This window comes from Kogia breviceps, chromosome 12 (assembly GCF_026419965.1).
Source record: "Kogia breviceps isolate mKogBre1 chromosome 12, mKogBre1 haplotype 1, whole genome shotgun sequence".
Lineage (NCBI taxonomy): Eukaryota > Metazoa > Chordata > Mammalia > Artiodactyla > Physeteridae > Kogia > Kogia breviceps.
Genome location: NC_081321.1, coordinates 97,335,189 through 97,352,992, shown reverse-complemented (window position 1 = coordinate 97,352,992; position 17,804 = coordinate 97,335,189). Strand labels below are relative to the sequence as shown.

Sequence of the window (17,804 nt, the reverse complement as noted above, 5' to 3'; positions counted from 1 at the left end):
TGGCCTTTCCTGCACCTGGGCTACGTTCGTCTGGTCACCGGTCGGGAGAGAGAAAAGAGACTTGCTCCCTGGTCACAGCCAGGCCATGGCCTGGGGCCTGTGTGAGCCGACTGTCCCCTCATGGCTCCCTTTAGGGTCCCCGTGGAGGGAGGGATAAGGTCGCCAGATAAAATACAGGGCACCCATTTAAGTTTGGATTTCACACAAATAATGAATACTTTTTTGGTGTAAATGTGATCCATGCGCTACTTGGGATATGCTTATGCTCAGGAGATACTTGTTTATCTGAGACCTGGACTTAACCAGGCGTCCTATGTTTTTCTTTGCTGTGTCTGGCAACCCTAGGGAAGGAAGGGGGCACCCCTAGCCTCTGGAGCCCAAGCAGAGTGAAAACCCGGGAGGCAAGTCTCACAGGCCTGTGGTCCCAGCCAGCTGGGCCTCAGAGAGGCCTGGATGTGCTCGTGGTGACGCCTAGTGACCAGCCAGGGAACTTCAGGGCACAGGAAGGGGAAGGACAGTTAGCCCTGGGCGGGGATGGAGGGGGCAGGGGTCCAGGGTGAGAGGCGGCTCAGAAGGGACAGGCACTGCAGAGCTGGCCAGACGGGGCCGGGGTAGCGGGTGGGCAGGGACCCTGAGCCGGAGCCATCACCTCCTTAGGGCCCCTTAATGATCTCCCTTCTCCGCTTCACAGAGGAGGAGACCCAGCGAGTTCCAGGCCACATACCTTAGAAAGGGCTGGAATAGGCATGGGAAGTAGATCTGGTAAAAACCAGGCCCGCCCCACCTCAGCGACGCCGACCTTTCCGTGGCACCTGCAGCTCTGCAAGCGTTTGTCCACGTGTGTCTGCACGCACTGCTGCGTGGTCCTCACAGCCGCCAGACAGGCTCCCTCCCATCTCACAGAGGAGGCTTTCCAGGGGCTCCCAGGGCCAGGACTGGTCAAGGCGCCAGAGGTGAGGGGCTGAAGGGAGGCTGGGGTCCATCCCTGCTCTCCGAGAAGGCCAGCCCTGCCCCTCTGCTCTCCTCTGGCACTCCAGGAGCCAGCCACAGTCTCAGCTGGCCATCCGTCCACCTGTCCGCCTGCCCCTGTACACAGAATCTGCCCACTCAGTGAGCAGCTGCGGCAGAGGACCTGGTCTCGGCGGGCAATGCCCCTGTGGCGTGTGTGCATCCTGGCTGGCTCCGCTGGCGGCCTCGGCACAGGGCCTGCCCACGGGTGGTGCTCAGCAAAGGTGCAGAATGAGGGAGGGAGGGAAAGGGTGGAGCCTAAAGGCTGGTCGACAGCCCTGAACCAGCAGTGCCTCGTGAGGCACCTCCTGATGTGACGGGAGGAACACTGAACTTGGACTTCCCTGGCGGTCCAGTGGCTGAGACTCTGCGCTCCCAGTGCCGGGGGGCCCGGGTTTGATCCCTGGTCAGGGAACTAGATCCCACGTGCTGCACCTAAGAGTTTGCCTGCCGCAACTGAAGATCCCACGTGCCGCAACTAAGACCCAGTGCAGCCAAACAAATTTAAAAAAAAAAAAAGGAGCACTGAACTTGAGGGTCAAGGCATGGGGCGTCAAGGGAGCCACTGGGAGTCAGAAGGTTACACGTGGACGCTGTGCCAGCTGCTGCGTGGCTCCGGGCAGCTCCTATCCGGAGGGCTTCAGCCTCCTCAGTGGAAAAGGAGAGGCTTCATCTGGATGCTCTTTAAGTTCCCTTCCAATTCTTGCTTTCCAGAAAACCAGTCCATTCTGGCTGTTTGCTTGTATGTGAACTCAAAGCAGGACGGCTTGGTTTCAGAGGCGGGCCTCTGTCTGTAAGTGAGCGGGCGTTTCCGGGCCACAGCCACACTGCGGGTGTCGGTTGCACACCTACAGCGGGCTCAACTGTGGTCCCGCCACTGGGAGGGCAGAGCAGGGTGAAAGGCACAAGGCAAGAAGCGGGCTGGTCCTGCAGAAGGACGGGCCTGGTGTCCGGGAGACCTGACCTAAATATTTGTGGGAGGGAAGCACGTAGGCAGGTGAGCAGAGAAACATGGAGGGCGTTGGGGGTCAAACCACACGCGGGCTGGACCGCCAAGGCTGCACCAGCCGGGCAGCAGGCGCTGCGGGGAAGGCAGGGTGCACACTGACAAGGGCCAGGCCCCCCGGGGCCCTGGCAGGGGGCCTCCAGCCTGAGGGCAGGGGTGGAGGTGGTGGGACGGCCCAGGGGTCTGTGTGCCGGGGAGTGGGCAGTGGGGGCCAGCGAGGAAAGGATCGGGCTTTTGAAAACGATGAGGCGCTGGAGGAGGAGCAGGGCATGGTCCCCTCGAGGGCCACCGAGGCAGCCAAGTGAGCACAGGGCTGGTGGGGTGTGAGGTGAGGGCTTGGCCAGGGGTCGGGTCCCTGCTCCACCGCACAAGGTGGGGGAGCCCTCTCCGAGCCTCAGCCTCGTCACCTGTCTGGGGGGGGGGCGCGGCTGACGGTACCTGGCACTCAGGATCGTGGAGATAGTCAATTAGGGAAGTTTGCAAAGAGCCTGGCATGGGGCCTGGCATTGAGGCGCTCTGGGCAAGTGGAAGCCCACAGACTTAACTCCTATTTCCCAGGCGGGGCCACCCCTAGGGATGCAGCCTGGGGTGGGCTGGGCTCGTGGTCAGCTGGGGGTCTAGTCTGGGGCAGCCGGCTGCTGGCGCCCCGGCCAGGCCCGGAATTGCCCGGGAGGGTGTAATTTCAGGGGCACGGGGTGGGAGACAGAGCCCTGCATTCTGCTAAGCCCGGGCCCCATAATGAGAGGCTCTCTGAGCACCATCCAGGCGCAGATGCTGTTGGAGTGTAATTAGGGGATCGAGGTGGAGCCGGACGGGCCGGCGGGCGGGCGGGCGGCACAGGCTCGGGGCCAGCACGGCCCTGCAGGCAGCAGCCAGGCCTGGGCCTGCAGACAGACACGTCCTGTTGCCCGAGTATTGGCCGCTGTTCTGATGCAGAGTCCAAAGCCCAGAGTGGCTGAGCCCAGGCCCTTCCTTCGCCAGTGTGGCCAGGTCTAGCGAACATTTCTCAGGCCTGGAATGGGCACTGTACAGTGGCTGGGGGGTGGGGGGAGGGCAAAAGGGTGACTCAGGCTTGGGCCCTGCCTCTCGAGGACCCCCCACCCCCAGTCTGGTGGGGGGAGCCCAGCAAACCCAGAAGTTACAGTTCGTGTGGTGGGTGTTATAAGAGAGGGGAGTCCAGAGGGCTGTGGAAGCCCAGGCCCCTAATCCATCCTAGGGACTTGAGGGGAGGGTGGAAACAAGGAGGGCTTCCTAGAAAAGGTGACACCCAAGCAGAATCTCAAATTGCTGGCCAACAGCCAAGTGTCCCTGTTACCTAGAGCCATGGCAAGCAGAGGACGGGGAGGACCCAGAGCGCCACGCTGAGAACTTCCAGCCCAACCCTGGACCCTGGCTGGGGTGGGAGCATTGAAGGGGTTTTAGCAATGGGGAGATACAGTCAGGTTTATGCTCTATCAAGTTCCTTCTGCAGCTGGAGAAGGGCAGGTCTTCAAGTCAGACACAACAGGGGTCAGGTTTCAGCTCTACCACATCCTACCCAAGTGACCAAGGGCAAATTGCTCAGCCTCTCTGAATGGTCCTGTAAAATGATGACAAAACTACTTGCCTTGCAGACTGATATGGTAAGGGCCTGTGTTCTCACGTCTGCCTCTGTGCCGGGCCTGGGGTCGGGCCCTGAGGATCAGGAGGGAACAGGGTGTGTTCCCAGCCCACAGCTCAGGCGGGGCATCTGAGGACCGTGGAGGTGTCACTGCCGACTCGGGGGAGGTTTGGGGTGAAAACTCGGGCATCCTGGAGAAGCTGGCATTTGATATGGGCTTGGAGAGACAGAATGTGGAAAAGTGGGCACAGCCAGGGCGGGCAGGGGCTGGGTCGTTTCCGTGCTTCACGCCCTGGGGAAAGGTAAGGAAGAGAGGGGGACAGCCCGGGCTCCCCTGCCCCCCCCCCCGGCCGTGAATGCTCCACTGCCCCCTGCAAGTCCCCTGGGAGCGCAGGTTTTGAAGTGAAACACGGTACGCCTGTCTCATCCGTGTCCCCTGGGCAAGTTACCAAGCCCCTCTTGGGTCCCGCTCTCCTCACTTGCGCAGTGGGGACAATAGCGCCTGCTTTGAAAAATGGTCCTGAGACTCCCAGGTGGTTATTCGCGTCAAGTGCTCGGGGCACAGAAGGCGCTCGGTAGTGGCAGCTACGGTGGGCCGTGATCCGCCTGCAGCCCAGAGCTCTTTGCCCCCGTTCTGTCTTTGCTCCGGGGCTGCCCCGAGATCCAGCCCCCTCTCCTCAGTTATTAACCTCTCCTGGGTGCTGCTGCAGTGCTCTCACGTGTTAAGCGGGCCAGTACCGGACAGGAGCGCCCCGCCGAGGCGGTGGGCAGAATCCGCGAGATGACCCGTGTAAAGCGTGTGGCTCCGCCTGGCACACGGGCGGCTCTGGGCGGACGGGCACGGATGGTGTCCTCGTCACCTCTCCCACGGTCCCATCCCTGCCGCCGCCCCTGTGCCTTTCCCCCCATTTCCCTTGCTAGCGTTCCCTTCAGCGCCCCCATTCGAAGCATGTGGGAGCCCATATTTGTTTCTCCCTGCCTGGCTTGGCCAGCGTGCCCCGAGTCTGGGCTGGGGACGGCAGCAGCCTCTTCCTGTCACCCCTCCCACCACCACCACCACCCCCCGCCACCCAAGGCTCCAGCCTCTTCCTGGGCTCCGTAATTTTCTACTGATGCGGTGGAAGGGGAGGAAAATCCCTTCCTCCCAGAGTTGGGGGAAGACGTAACAAGGTAATTGTTCTCTTCTCCCTGCCCTGCTGCTCCCAGCTTGCTTTCCCTTCCTGCGTGTTTAAGGGACAGGGATGCGGAAAATGATGTTATCGATGAAGTCGCCATAGCAACGACCCCTGAGAGGCACACATTCCAGCTTTGTTATTCTGGGCCGGGGGGGGGGGGGGCTACGAGAAAGGCTGGCCCCTAAGTACAAACAGATCGGCCCCCAGCCCCACTGCTCTGCTTTAGATGCATCTGTGAACTTTGCTCTACAGAAGACGCGATGTACGCACCCGTTTGGGGCAGGCAGAGTCCGCCATCGTTGACCTCTGTGCACACTCTTGTAGAGCATCAAAAAATGATAGGAGGCCTTTGGGAAAATAGGCCCCGGTGGGAAAGGGCCGCGGGGGCCTGTCACCGGGCCTAGAGAGCACATGAACCTGGGGAGGGGCCCGTCAGAAGGAAGCTCGGGGCGCTTGGGAGAGGAAGGTGCAGCCCGGAGTTCTTGTGCCTGGTGTGGCCCTGGCACGTCTTTCCCCAACCCTGATCCAGCCTCTCATGGGCTTGTCTGTAAAATGGGCAAGGCCATAATACCCCCTTCTCAGCCTTACGGTGAGGGTTACATTAAACGAAAGTACCGTCAGAGCCTGAGTCCCTACATCATGTCTTCTGGAAAACTGAGAGAAAGGGGCTCTGAAGTGTGTCCCAAATCCAGCCTTTGTCCCTGTCCCCACACACCCTGCCATCCCCCCAGGCTCCTACGTCCCTTGCGGGGTGATAACGGTAGCCTCCCGCCTGCTTCTGGCCTGCACTCTAGCCGCAGCGGGTTGCCGCCATGCAGCATCCAGAGATCTTTCTAACACAAAGGGCATCGCTGCCCAGCTTACAACCTTTCAGTGGCTCCCCCTGCCCTGGATAAAGTCTCTCGGGACCTTACCTGCACCCTTAGCCAGCCTCACCGGCCCAGAGGAGGGGCCTGCGCCTTGAGTGAGTGCCCGGGAGGCAGGTCCGACAGCTGTTCACTTTTCACATGTGAAAACTAAGGCTCAGAGAGGTGAAGTGATTGTCCAGGGTCATGCAGCAAGCGTCAGAGTCTGAATATGGGCCTGGCGATGTGTCAGCAAAACTTCTGTGTCCTCATTGCTCTCTGCCCCTTCCTGGGCACCAAGGAGACGCTCCGTCCAAGTTTGCAGAACGTAATTGGATTTGGATGGATTGGATCAAATTAGATTCGACCTGGCGGGCAGCCCGGCCTGACTGGTACCAGGCCCCTGAAGACCAGGATTTCTGGGAACAACTCTGAAGTCATATCTCACTTCCCCTCGAGAAGGGGAGATGCCCAGGGCTTTCTGCTGGACTCCGCACTGCATGGTATCAAGATGGGGAGGGAGGCCGAGGGAGTCGCTGCACCTGGCCCCGGGGGCGGCGCTCCTGTGGTCCAGCTCCCAAGAGCAGACACGGTACAAAGCAGGGGGGCCACAGGAGGACAGAGTGAGACAGGGCCCTTCGGTTCCGCGGGCTCAGAGAAGCCTGCTCTGTGCCCAGTTCTGGGCTCCGCCCTTGTTCTGGAGAAGCCTGTGGAGACAGTGTGCCAGCCAGAGCTGGCGGGAACGGGCCGGGCTGCCACAGAGGAGCTGGGATGGGGCTGCAGCAGGGCGGGGGACCTGAAGTCCCTTCCCGTGTGGAGCCCAGGACTGTTTTTCTGGAGCAGAAGTGCTTGGTAACGCGCACCTTGCATGCCCCGGGGTTCACCTCTCACATCCAAACTTCCGCTTGGCCGCTTGGCCCCTTGGCCCTCGGCAGCGGCCCTCCCAGTACTACCCCCGTTAGCCCGCGGTGCTCAGGACCGCCTTCCTGAGCGGACACGACGGGAGAGCCGCCCGCTCTACCCCCGAGGCTCTGAGGCACAGAGGAAGCCATGCCAGGCTCCAAGTGTTCCCTGCCCCGACCTGCACCTCCGCAGCCCCTCTGCCACCGTGGCTTCATCTGTAAGGTGAGGGGCTGAAGTGGGCCACCCTGGGGGTCTCTAAGCCTGTAACCCAGTGCCTCCCAGAGGGGCTGGGGCAGAGCTCCCCGGGATACTGTGTTAAGTGAGGGGGAGGGGGCTACCCACGAGTGCCTGCAGGACTTCTCAGAGCCTTTAAGGTGCGTTGTGAATTCCCTACATCAGGCGACCTGAGATGCTGTGTGTTCATAGAACACACAGCAGCAGATGCCACAACAGTGCTTTCCAAATTCTCTATGCCTCTCGCCTTGTGCCCTAAGTAACAGGCAATGGGTTTAATCCGCTCTGAGGTAAGAAAGGCTTCATTTCTCTCTCCTCTCCCTCCCTCCCTCTTTCTCTCTTCTTCCTCCCTTCTCTCTCTTTCTCACCCCCTTCTTTCAGTTACTTTCTGCTGATCCCTAACTCTGGGCAGGCCCCGTGCTGGGTACTTGGGATACAGAAAAGAATAGAGGTCAGGTCTCCCCTCAAATGACCCACGGTTGGCAGGAGAGAGCAACCTAGCAGCTGCTCGCATTCCACACAAGGCAGAGTGAAGCGGGAGCAGTGTAGAAAAGCTTTAGGGGCAGCCCTGCTTCCTTAGGAAACCTCTCTGCGGCACACACATTTCACAGTCTTCTCATCTGAGCCTCACGGCAACCCTCGGAGGTACACATTCTGACCACCCACTTGTCAGCCAAGGAAAGGGAAGAAGCTCAGAGGCTCAGGTGGGAGCAGGCAAGCCCCGGCCCCGGCCCCTCCTGCACGCGGCTCAGCCTTCCTCAGAGCATTCTGATGGTGTGAGCACGCGGCCGGGCTGGCCGGCCGGCCCGGGGGCTGGACTCTCCCTCTGGCGCCTTTGCATCCGCTCCGCAGTAAGATCTCCTGAGCATCTGCCGTGTGCAGCGAGGGCTCTGGGCGCGGGACGCAGCAGGGGCAAGACGCGGCCTCTCGGAGCTCGCTGGCTGGTGGGCGGGACGGCCGCAGGTAGACGGGCTGGAGAAGTGCAGAGCCGGCCCTTGGCGTCGTGCTGGCTGGAAGGAGGAGACAAAGCCGGGACCCGCGGTCTGTGGGACAGAGCTTGAGCCGCGCCCGAAGCGTGGAGGAAGGCATCAGTTAGCCGCCAAGGGGAGCCACTCAGCTCGGTGCTGCCCCGAGACGCGGGTCTCATAGGCCAGCCCTTCAGCCCTGCCCTTGCTTAGGACGCCGCCAGGGTGACCTCGCTCACGAGAGCCCGTCCGTCGCCTTTCACGGGGCAGCTGCAGAGAGCGTGGGCCAGGCCTGCCTGAGGCCACTCTGCTACGCCGCCAGCCCGGTGGGAAGGCCGCTCGCTGGTGGCTGCACAGGGAGAGTGGGGACTGGGAGAACGAGCAGGTGAGAGGTCGGGACCCCAGCCGGCATAGAGCACGGCTGCTCGAGCAACGTCGCGCTGTTTGGAAAGGCCAGAGAGGTGACCCGAGCAGGAGAGACGAGGCCTTGTGATGGTTCTGCAGGTGAGCTGAGGCCCCGCCCTCGTGCTCAGAGTCGGCCAGGTGAAGGGCAAAGAGGAGCGAGGGGTTCTGTGCCTCGTTGAGGGGCTGCCCGGAGAGCTTCACAGAGCCTGAATCTGCCTTGAATTTTCATCGGCTCTTAATTCTGAGGACCACAAATAGTAACAGGTAGCATTTATTAGCCCAGCTCTGTGCCGGGTCCCTAGTTCCGTTCAGCCCAGAAAACGCCTGCTGCCTGGCAGTCATCTGAGTCCCACAAGGGTAGCTCGGTGACCCCCAGACCAGGAGAGCCATGGCTGGGGGCCCAGCGGCCTGGGTTCCAGGCCTGCCGTATGATCTGGGACAGCCACCCCTGCCTCGAGGCCTCATTTTCCCCGTTCGGAAGATGGATGGCAAGGAGCCGTCCAGCCCTGACCGTCTGTGGTCCTGGAAGCCACGAGGCCGAGCTTCTCGTGGTCCGCGGAAGCCAGTGCCGCCCCAGAGTGGAGGGGAAGGTCACGCAGTTCCCGCGTCCACAGCTGGGCGAGGGGCTGAGTCACCCGCACAGGGGAAGCCGTACCCCAGGCCCCTAGCTAGGAGGTTGTGGCCGCCTCTGGAGAGGTCGCTAGGGTCATTTTAAAATGTGATGGCAATGTTCTCACGACCGCCACGTCAAGGAGCCTCCGGCCGTACGTGAGCCCGGCTGTTGGTGGCTGCTGCCCCCAGCTGGGAGACCCCGACCCGAGGCTGTTCCACTTCCCCTCCCTTCGCTGTGGGGGCTCGCAGCACCCCCCCTGCTGGGCAAGACCTGCCCCGGACGGTGAGGTCGCCGGGGAGGCCCAGAGCTCAGCCGGAGTCACCTGGAGAGCAGAGGGGAGCCACACAGCTACCCCACAGCGAGGAGAGCATGGGTGTCCAAAAGGCCCTTGGCGGGCCTGAGGGCCAAGGAGGGCTTCGCGGAGGAGGGAGGGCCGTAGCGGCCCGGGCCTTACAGCGCACACGCCTTTTGGAGCGGCGACGGCAGCTGACTGGCCCCAAGAGCGCCCAGTCTGCGGCGGGCCCGGCCGACAGCGACTCCCCGCTGGTACCGGCAAGGGTGACAAATGCCTGGAGAGCCAGGGGCCACGGCTCCAGACAGTATGGTCGAGAGCCACACCCATCCCCCCTTCTCCTCTGCAAGGACCCCTCCTCTCAGCCAACTCTCCTTGTTTTAGAAGATACCGTTCGTAACAAAAGAGGTACTAACGTTAATGTGTAATAAAGTTTAAATTTCCATTTTTAAATAAACTAATAGAGATAAATTTCCCCATTTAATCTCTAGTAGATGTGTATAGCCATAACACAGAAACACAAGCTCTCTGGGCTCCAGTTTGACAATTTGATTTGCACAAGTGAGAAAAATCAAGGTGAAGGAATAATGAGAGTAATAAAATCAGGTGAAACCGGAGGTCAGCGTGCTGAGCAAAATGCGTGCTTCATTCATTGTGGCTTTTTTTTGTTTTCTTCAACTTCAGACTTTTTTCAGCCTTTATGGTCGCTGCCAGGGTGTTTGTGTTTTAAAACGTCTGTCAATTCTCAGTTGCCCCGTGCCCCGTGCTCAAAGTGGCCGAGGTCCAGATTGAGCTAGTCTTCACCTTGAACAGGAGGCCAGTGAGTCACCTGGGGAAGGAGCTCTCAGGGCAGTGTGGGCGGACAGCAGCTCTTCCTTTCATCTGCACTTAGCCTCTTGATGGACTTGTGACCTCTAACCTCTCACTTGACCCCTGACCTCATAAATTCTGGAAACTCCTCACAAATCACCGGGAAGATAAACATCAGCCGGGGTCAACTGAAGGGGGTTCCAAGCCGCTCCAGGCAGACAGGGAGGCGGGGATCAGGTCTTCTGGGGTGGAGGGGATTTCCGAAAAACTGTGGGTGACCCAGGAGCGGGGCCAGACGGCCCGCCCCAGGGAACCCCTGTTCTCCCTGATCACACCAGCGCCCTCGGAGTACATTTTGGCAAGACGCTTGGCGGGCACTGACTGGGTGGTGTGTAGAGGCCAGGCCTCCGGAGGTGGACGGTCCATAGCTTCTGCCCTCAAAGCCCGTGGGCAGCCCAGCTCTGCACTCAGCGAGGCCTCTGGGAGGGGAGAAGACAGGGAGCCTTGGCTGGCCTTGGGAGGGGCAGGGCTTCCGAATCGGCCAGAGGACGAGCTGCTAGGGCCTGCCAGGCAGGGCCAACATGGACAAGGCTCCAGATGAAAAAGCCCGCTGCAGCTAGAGCCTGGGGGTGCCGGAGCAGGCAGTGGCGTGGCCCAGCCCCGAGCCCCTGCCGCAGTCTCCCATCTCTGAGGTTTCCCAGCCAGCGGGGGAGTCCACTGCTAACTGCCCTTTTAAGTTGAGGCCTCGGAGGAAAAGGTGCCTGAGGTTTGCAAACGTTTTTGCTTTAAAGAGGAACATCTGCCAACCAGCAGGAATCTCAGGCTGCGATTAGGAACACAGTGACGTGTGTGGCCTGGACCCGGAATAAGCTCGGAGGGCGCAAGGAAGCCTGCTCGGGGCTCCCGAGGGCTCTGCACTGAGGCTGGGGGTTCCTTGGGTCCTGGGGAGCACTGCAACGTCCAGGTACACGTAGAGACCCCCCTCTGGAAGCTGGGGGTTGTGTGTGGCGGAGCGGCGTTTAGTTCAGGACACAGCCGTGGGGCTGGTGAGGACAAGCCTCTGCTGCGCCGGGGTCCAGCGGGCCAGCACGGCAGCGTCTGACTTGTGCAGAAGTGCAGTGCGAGGGGGCTTAGCGGGCTGCCGGCGCCTCTGGGTGCGACAGCCGGAGGCCGGCCGGGGCGTGTCGGCACCCTGACCCGTCAGCGCTCCTCTGTGTGCCCAGCCAGAAATGCAAGTCTCCACCTGCCCCACGGGGGCTCGTGGCATCCCCGTACAAACTGAAAAGTGCCGCGCACCGCCATCGTTCTAAATGCCACCCACATCTGCTTTCGTGGGGAAACCATCTAAACCCCTGACCTGGGAAGCATTCTGTAGCCCACGCCCTGTAATCTGACCCCGGTCAGGAGCGTTTCCTCCGTGGGTCCTGCGAGCTCGTTTACGGCCCTCCGAGCAAGGCCTGGCTCTAGACCTGGGCACTGTGGCCTCAGTTGCCCCCTAGGCGATCGCCATCTGGCTGACTAGGTGCACCTCCCCCGTGTACATGCCATGCACGTGCCAACGGCAGCCCAAGGACACTTCGTTTGCTTGTGACGTTTCGCCGGTTATCTCTCCTAAGCCTGAAATTTTCTCTCTCCCTGGTCCCCAACCCCTGTCTTGTCTGTCTCTTCCCAGAGGGTATGAACTGCATGAACAAAGACCATGGCTGTGCCCACATCTGCCGGGAGACGCCCAAAGGTGGGGTGGCTTGTGACTGCAGGCCCGGCTTTGACCTTGCCCACAACCAGAAGGACTGCACACGTAGGTAGATGGAGGCAAAGGGGTCAGACATTCCCACGCGTCTCCTGCCGTTGCTTTGGGGGGGGGGGGGGTCTGTTCAGTCTGCTGGACATTGCCTGAGAAGGGCACTCAGTCCCCTGGTGGGGAGAGAAGGGCCCGAAGGGGCCTGGGAGGCATGAGGGACAGGGGCCGTAAGCCCCAGGCTAGGGGTTTCCCTGGCATAGTACCACTGACACAGCCCCAGACCTGGGCTGGATCTTATGCAGGGCCCTGTGTGACAGCCCTACCAGTGCTCATAGTAACTTCTTCCTTCCCCGCTGCCCCCGACCCGAGAGACAGACCCATTGGCCCTGTGCTCGAGCTCTCCAGCAGGAACGGAGGGACTGTGGGTTCTCAGTGGGCCAGGGCAGCCCTTGGGAACAGAATGGTATAAAGAAGCCAAGGAGGGGACTTCTCTGGTGGCGCAGTCGTTGAGAATCCGCCTGCCAATGCAGGGGACACAGGTTCGAGCCCCGGTCCGGGAAGATCTCACATGCCACGGAGCAACTAGGCCCGCGCGCCGCAACTACTGAAGCCTGTGTGCCACAACTGTTGAAGCCCGTGTGCCTAGAGCCTGTGCTCTGCAACAGGAGAGGCCACCTCAATGAGAAGCCCACGCGCCGCAACAAAGAGTAGACCCCGCTCACCGCAACTAGAAAAAACCCACGCTCAGCAGCGAAAACCCAATGCAGCCAAAAAATAAATAAATAAATTTATTTAAAAAAAAAAAAAAAAAAAGAAAAAGAAGGCCCAAGGAGCTTGGTTCTGGCAGGGCGGGGGAGGGTCCCAGCACAGGCTGTGCTGAGCTTATTTCCAGGATCAAAGACCAGAGCTCATAGCCTAGCCCTGAAAGGCCCCCCTACAGAGGATGATACCCTGGGAAATCTGGATTGAATGAGGCCTCTGGTCAAAGGTACCATTTCAGGCCCAGCTTGGAGGTCAGCCTGCAGGACGCACGCGTAATCCAGCCTCTTAATGCGGTCACCCAACAGTCCCCAGTAGGAATGGGGGCCCGCAAACGAAGTGAGACAGCGGCTGAACACACTCAGTCCTCAAAAGCTTCGAACGCGGTGCGTCCTCCCAGCACCGCGTGGGGGCTGGCAGGATGTGGCCTCTGCTCGCGGCGCAGCCGGGATGCCCAAATGGATGTGATGTGTGCCGTGTGTCTGAAAAGGGTGGACGAAGGCTGGTGTGAGTGCTGCCTGTCTCTGGCCAGAGACGAGCACCTCATACCAGGCCCACTTTATGCTGCAGAAAAATGGTCTGAAGGAGTCTGAGTCCAACTCCCAGGCTGGCCACTGAACCAGGAGACAGACGCTGACCAGCCAGCTCTCCTAAAGAAAATGGCCTTTCTTTCCACTCTTCATCCTGTGGAGAAGACAGCTGGCCTTTGCCAGCCCGTCGTCCTCAGTCATCGGGATTCTTCCAGTGGTCCTCCGTCATCGCGGTCTCGGGGACCCGCATGCCTCAGACATGGTCCCCGTCACCAGGGGAGCTCGGGCTCCAGCCCCCACCCCTGATTCATCCACTCCCCAAGGTGAAGACACCTCCTCCTGCCCAGCTTGGTCCGGGGTGTGGACCAGCCTTCCTCTCCTAGTGGTTCCTGCGGGATCGCAGTGATCAATGCGTACGCCGTCACCAGGGGGAGGACCAGTCAGGGACGCTGTTGACGGGGAAATGCCCGGCTCTAACCCAGGCCCTCCCGTCCTCTACTCCAGACGGATCCCTTTAGCTGCAGAGAAACCTCCTGCCTCCTGGCAACCTTCAGAACAGAGAAGGAATAACTCCAGCTTCCCGGTCCTCCCCCCGGGGTAATCTGAGCTTCCTCAGGACAAAGGCCAAGGACCGGCATATGTGGCGTGGGCAGGCTTGTTGACAGGCTCGGCCAGGAGGAAAGCACATTCCTTCGGTCAGCAAGACTGGCTGACGCCCGCCCCGGCCAAGCCCTGAGCTAGGTGCCGGAGAGAGAGCTGTGGGCCTCAGGAGGCGTCTGGGACTGACTGGCTGGCTGCCTAATCCTATAATTCCGTGTGGGGCGAGTGCTACAGGTGCTACAAGGGGACGGTTTACTCAGAGAGCATCTCCTGAGGGACCATCCTGATCTGAGAGGTCAGGGATAAGGAGGGCTCTGTGCACGGCCAAGAGCCCCCCCACCCCACCCGGACAGAGAAGAGCTAAGCCCGCGCCCCAGACTTTTGGTAAAGCAGATAGAGTGCCCCCCTCTCTGCTCAGTGGCTGGGTGTTGCCAAGGTGTGTGTGGGGGGTCCGGTACCCATCCTGGAGCCCGGGAGTGGGTGACTGCCCTGCAGCCCTCCTGCCAAGGGACGGCACCCCTGGCTGTCCACCCCGTCGGCTTTGCTTTCTTCTCTGTGGTTAATGTGGATTAGCGTGAAGTTAGCTCTGAGACTTCCCTCTAGCCCTTGAGCTCACTTGAGGCCCAGGAAATTCTAGATCTGGAGTTGGGTCGGGGTCTGAGGCCTGGCCTAGGCAGCCGCTATGAACGAGCGGGACCACAGGGGACTCTGCCCAAACTTTCCTCTCTCCAGAGCCCAGGACTCGCTCCAGGGCCAGAGGAGGTTTTCTCCATCCTTCTCTGGGTCTTCCTGGAGCTCAGGCCTCCAGTATTTACTTCCGTGTACGTGCTCTAGGCTCTCTGCGTGCCCACAGCTCGGCCTGTGTGGTCTGGGAGAGGCACGCGGGCCTGTATAGAGGGGGCAAGAGAAAGTGGCCCCTGCTCCGGTTGCTTCAGACAGGCCCGTGGTCCTCCGTAGAGCCACTTGCAGGGTGCCGTCCGTCTCCTGGAGCCCAGAGCCTGGAAAGAACTGCCCCTCGCCGGTCCACCTCTGCCCACCCGGAACGGGGCTTTTCTCAGTCCGGAAAGGCGCACGACGTCCAGCCCAGGGTGGGGCTCTCCCCTCACCTGAGATCCGTGCTAAGCGGCCGGCCCCTGGGACTTTGGCTTCCTTGAGGCTCCTCCTGTGCAGAGAGATGAGAGACCCCGACTCCAGGCTGCCGGGCACCCAGAAACGCTGGGAGAAGAGACACTCCCACACAGAGGGGCCAGAGGGCTTGGTGACAAAGCGCCAGCTGTTTCCTGAACCAGTTCTGCATGTCCTCGAAATGTCGTGCCAGAAGCTGGGTCCCTCCTTCAGATGGTCGTAAGCTCCCTGTGGAAGAGGCAGCCCACCAGGGCCACCGGTCGCCGAGGACAGTGCCTGAGACAAAGAGCAGGAACCATTCTCCTTGCGTCCTCCCCACCTGGCCAGGGAGACTGCGTGTGGCCGGGTTGACGGGGCCAGCGTCGCTCAGGCTGGAAACCCCAGAGCCTCCGTGCTGTTCTCTGGGTGAAAGGAGTACCTGGGAAACGCAGCTGCAGAACTCAGTTCTGAAACACCTGGAATCCTTCACCGGGGAGTTGCCACCAGGTGGCCTCCCTCTGGCCCCAGCCCTGCTCATGGGTCACCTGATAAAACATCATGCAGGCTCTTCCAGTTTGGAATTTTCTGCCCCCCTGACTGTGGTTGGTCTGAGATTTACTTCTGCATACCTGATCGTCGTTAGGGTTTTCAGATAAATTCAGAGTGTGGATAGAACTCTGGACAAATGGCGAAGGTCTCCAGGAAGACACCCTGTCCTCAAGGCCCCGGTGTACCATTTGCGTACAGACGACGGGCACCCTGTCGTCTCACAGTGCAGTAAAGCCGGGGGCAGCAAGAGGCCCTGCCGTGGAGATCCTGGATCTCCTTTTGCGATATCCCTCACCCGGGAAGCGAGAACAATGTGATCTCTTTTCAGTAAACTTGAATTTCTCCTTTTCCCTGCGTCAGACGGGCTCCTGCTTGTTCAGCCCCCTTTTCAGCGACCCGGGTTGCTGATGCTGTGAAACATTTTAAGGTCCTGGGCTGAAGGGCAGCAGCTCCTCCAGGCCGTAGGCATTGCACGCGATGTAACACGTTTAAATGAAAGGTCATTTTCAAGCCTGCATCTGAGATGACATTAGTTTGCATACGTTCTGTCTGTTTGGACATTTCCTTGGGAGGATTAGGGCTTAGGGTGGGTGGAGATTGAGGTGGCTGCTGGGACTTGGAGGGAATAGGCGTCCGTGGGGACATCCTTCCACGTGCCCCCAGACGTAAGCAAAAGAAAGAAAGGTCTGCGAGAGCTAAGGCGCGCCACCCCTCACATGGGCCCGCCCCCTCCCACCACCTTGAAGAGTAAGTATGCCTGGTACTAACAGACGTTTGCCCCATCGGGACAGGCTATTGCAAAGTGTCTTGTGCAGCCTAGGAAGAGGGTGAGGTTGTCTAGCTTATCCCTGTCTTCAGCTAACACCATCTGAGCACATCAGCTGTGTGCCGGCTCTGTTCGAAGCCCAGGCGACCCAAAGGCCATTCTCTGTCCCACCGCAGTTCGCCTCTGGGGAGTGAGCGATTCCATCCAAGACCCCAGAGGGGCTGATGTCCGGGGAAATGTGTGCCTCTGCACTGACTGTCTCCTGTCCCCGCTTTCCTCCCCCATCCCTTAAAGAAACAACCCACGGCGATAAACTAATCATTTTTGTTGTCATTCTATTTATACACACACGTACGTACGTACCCTTTGGGCCTAACTAGTAACCTGTAACTATGGAAACGGAGGCTGCCAGCACAGCTGCGAGGACACGGACACAGGCCCCACGTGCGGCTGCCACCAGAAGTACGCCCTGCACTCAGACGGCCGGACGTGCATCGGTGAGTAAGCGCTTTCGCCCGAGCACCAGCCCTCCGCGCCACCCTCTGCCCCCCGGGGCGCCCGTGTGGCCCGGAAGTGGCCACACCCCACTGCATCCCGGTTTCCAGGAAGGAAGCTTAGGGGGAGAGAGAAAGGGAGCACCCCCACGGCGCTGGTGGGGCTGGCCGGCAACGCCAAGGGGAGCTTTTTCCGCGAACACTTCCCGGGGTCGCCCATCCACCCGGACCAAGCGCCTCTGCTTTGTGTCGCTGCGGGTTTTCCGAGGGGCCTCATCCTCTGCGTGCAGGTGGTTCCAGGCAGGTGATCTGTGGGGAGGAGGGTGGTGTGTGCACCTTTGGAGGGCAGCTTCTGTTCCTGAAGCACAGGGGTTTCCTCCCCTAACGTGGAGACACACCGGAGACTCGGCCGGCCTGCTTCTCCACCTCCTTGGTGGTGGGAGCTGCCCACGGCATCTGGAAAACCAAGAGGTTTTCTCAGAAAACTGCTTTCAGTCTTGGTTGTCTAGAACACCCGGGGAGAGGGCTGGTGTGAATCCCGGGTCAGGTCTGGGTGTTTCTAACTGCTCTCCACTCCCGAGCTGCGGGGCCTCTCGCCGGGCCTCCTCTCCCACCTAGAGCCCCTTCTTCTCGGGTGCCCCCTCCTGACACCCCTCGGGTGTCACCTCACCTGTTACAAGAGTGTCAGCTTCAGCCTCTGTCACCTCCGTCCTCCCGGTCCTTACGTCCAAGGGGAAGCTTGAGTAGTTGTGATTATCTCAAGTTATAATCACCTAGTAAGTTCTTTCCCCACTCAAAAATAACAGCCTATTTTTCAACTGAGGAAAAGAGGAATTTCAAAGTCGGTGTCCAGGGCTTCCCTGGTGGCGCAGTGGTTGAGAATCCGCCTGCCGATGCAGGAGACACGGGTTCGTGCCCTGGTCCGGGAAGATCCCACATGCCGCGGAGCAACTAAGCCCGTGAGCCATGGCCGCTGGGCCTGTGCGTCCGGAGCCTGTGCTCCGCAACGGGAGAGGCCACAACAGTGAGAGGCCCGCATACCGCAAAAAAAAAAAAAAAAAAAAAAAAAAAAAACAAAGTCGGTGTCCAGAGTTCATCCTCTTCTTTCTCTTCAGCACTGGCAGAGTTCAGCAACGCCCCACAAGTCAGTTATATTCATTTTTTTTTTAAAAAAAAGGCCCTGTTTTTAAATTATCGACTCACAAGGTATTTCTTGAGGGACTTCCAAGTAACAGAAAAGGGTTGGCGAGCCGGCAAAGCCATGCAACCCGGAGCGTGCTGTCACCTTCTGTCCCCGGTGACTCTGCTCCCTTGCGCCCCGGGGAGTCGGGCGGAGGGGCCGGGCCGGGCCCCAGCGGTCGCGCCCCAGTCCAGGCTGTCGTCCCAGGTGCTGCCTGCGTGGTTC

General features: G+C 60.2%; 1 protein-coding gene across 5 annotated transcripts in view; it reads left to right on the top strand.

Annotated features, from left to right (window-relative positions):
* SCUBE1 (signal peptide, CUB domain and EGF like domain containing 1) overlaps positions 1-17,804 on the top strand; it is a 120,900-nt gene that overhangs the window by 54,338 nt on the left and 48,758 nt on the right. For all 5 annotated transcript variants that reach the window (XM_067010357.1, XM_067010356.1, XM_059080916.2 and 2 more), the window contains 2 exons: positions 11,529-11,654; positions 16,286-16,402. In XM_067010357.1, coding sequence (XP_066866458.1) covers positions 11,529-11,654; positions 16,286-16,402 — 243 coding nt within the window. The remainder of the gene's footprint in view (positions 1-11,528; positions 11,655-16,285; positions 16,403-17,804) is intronic.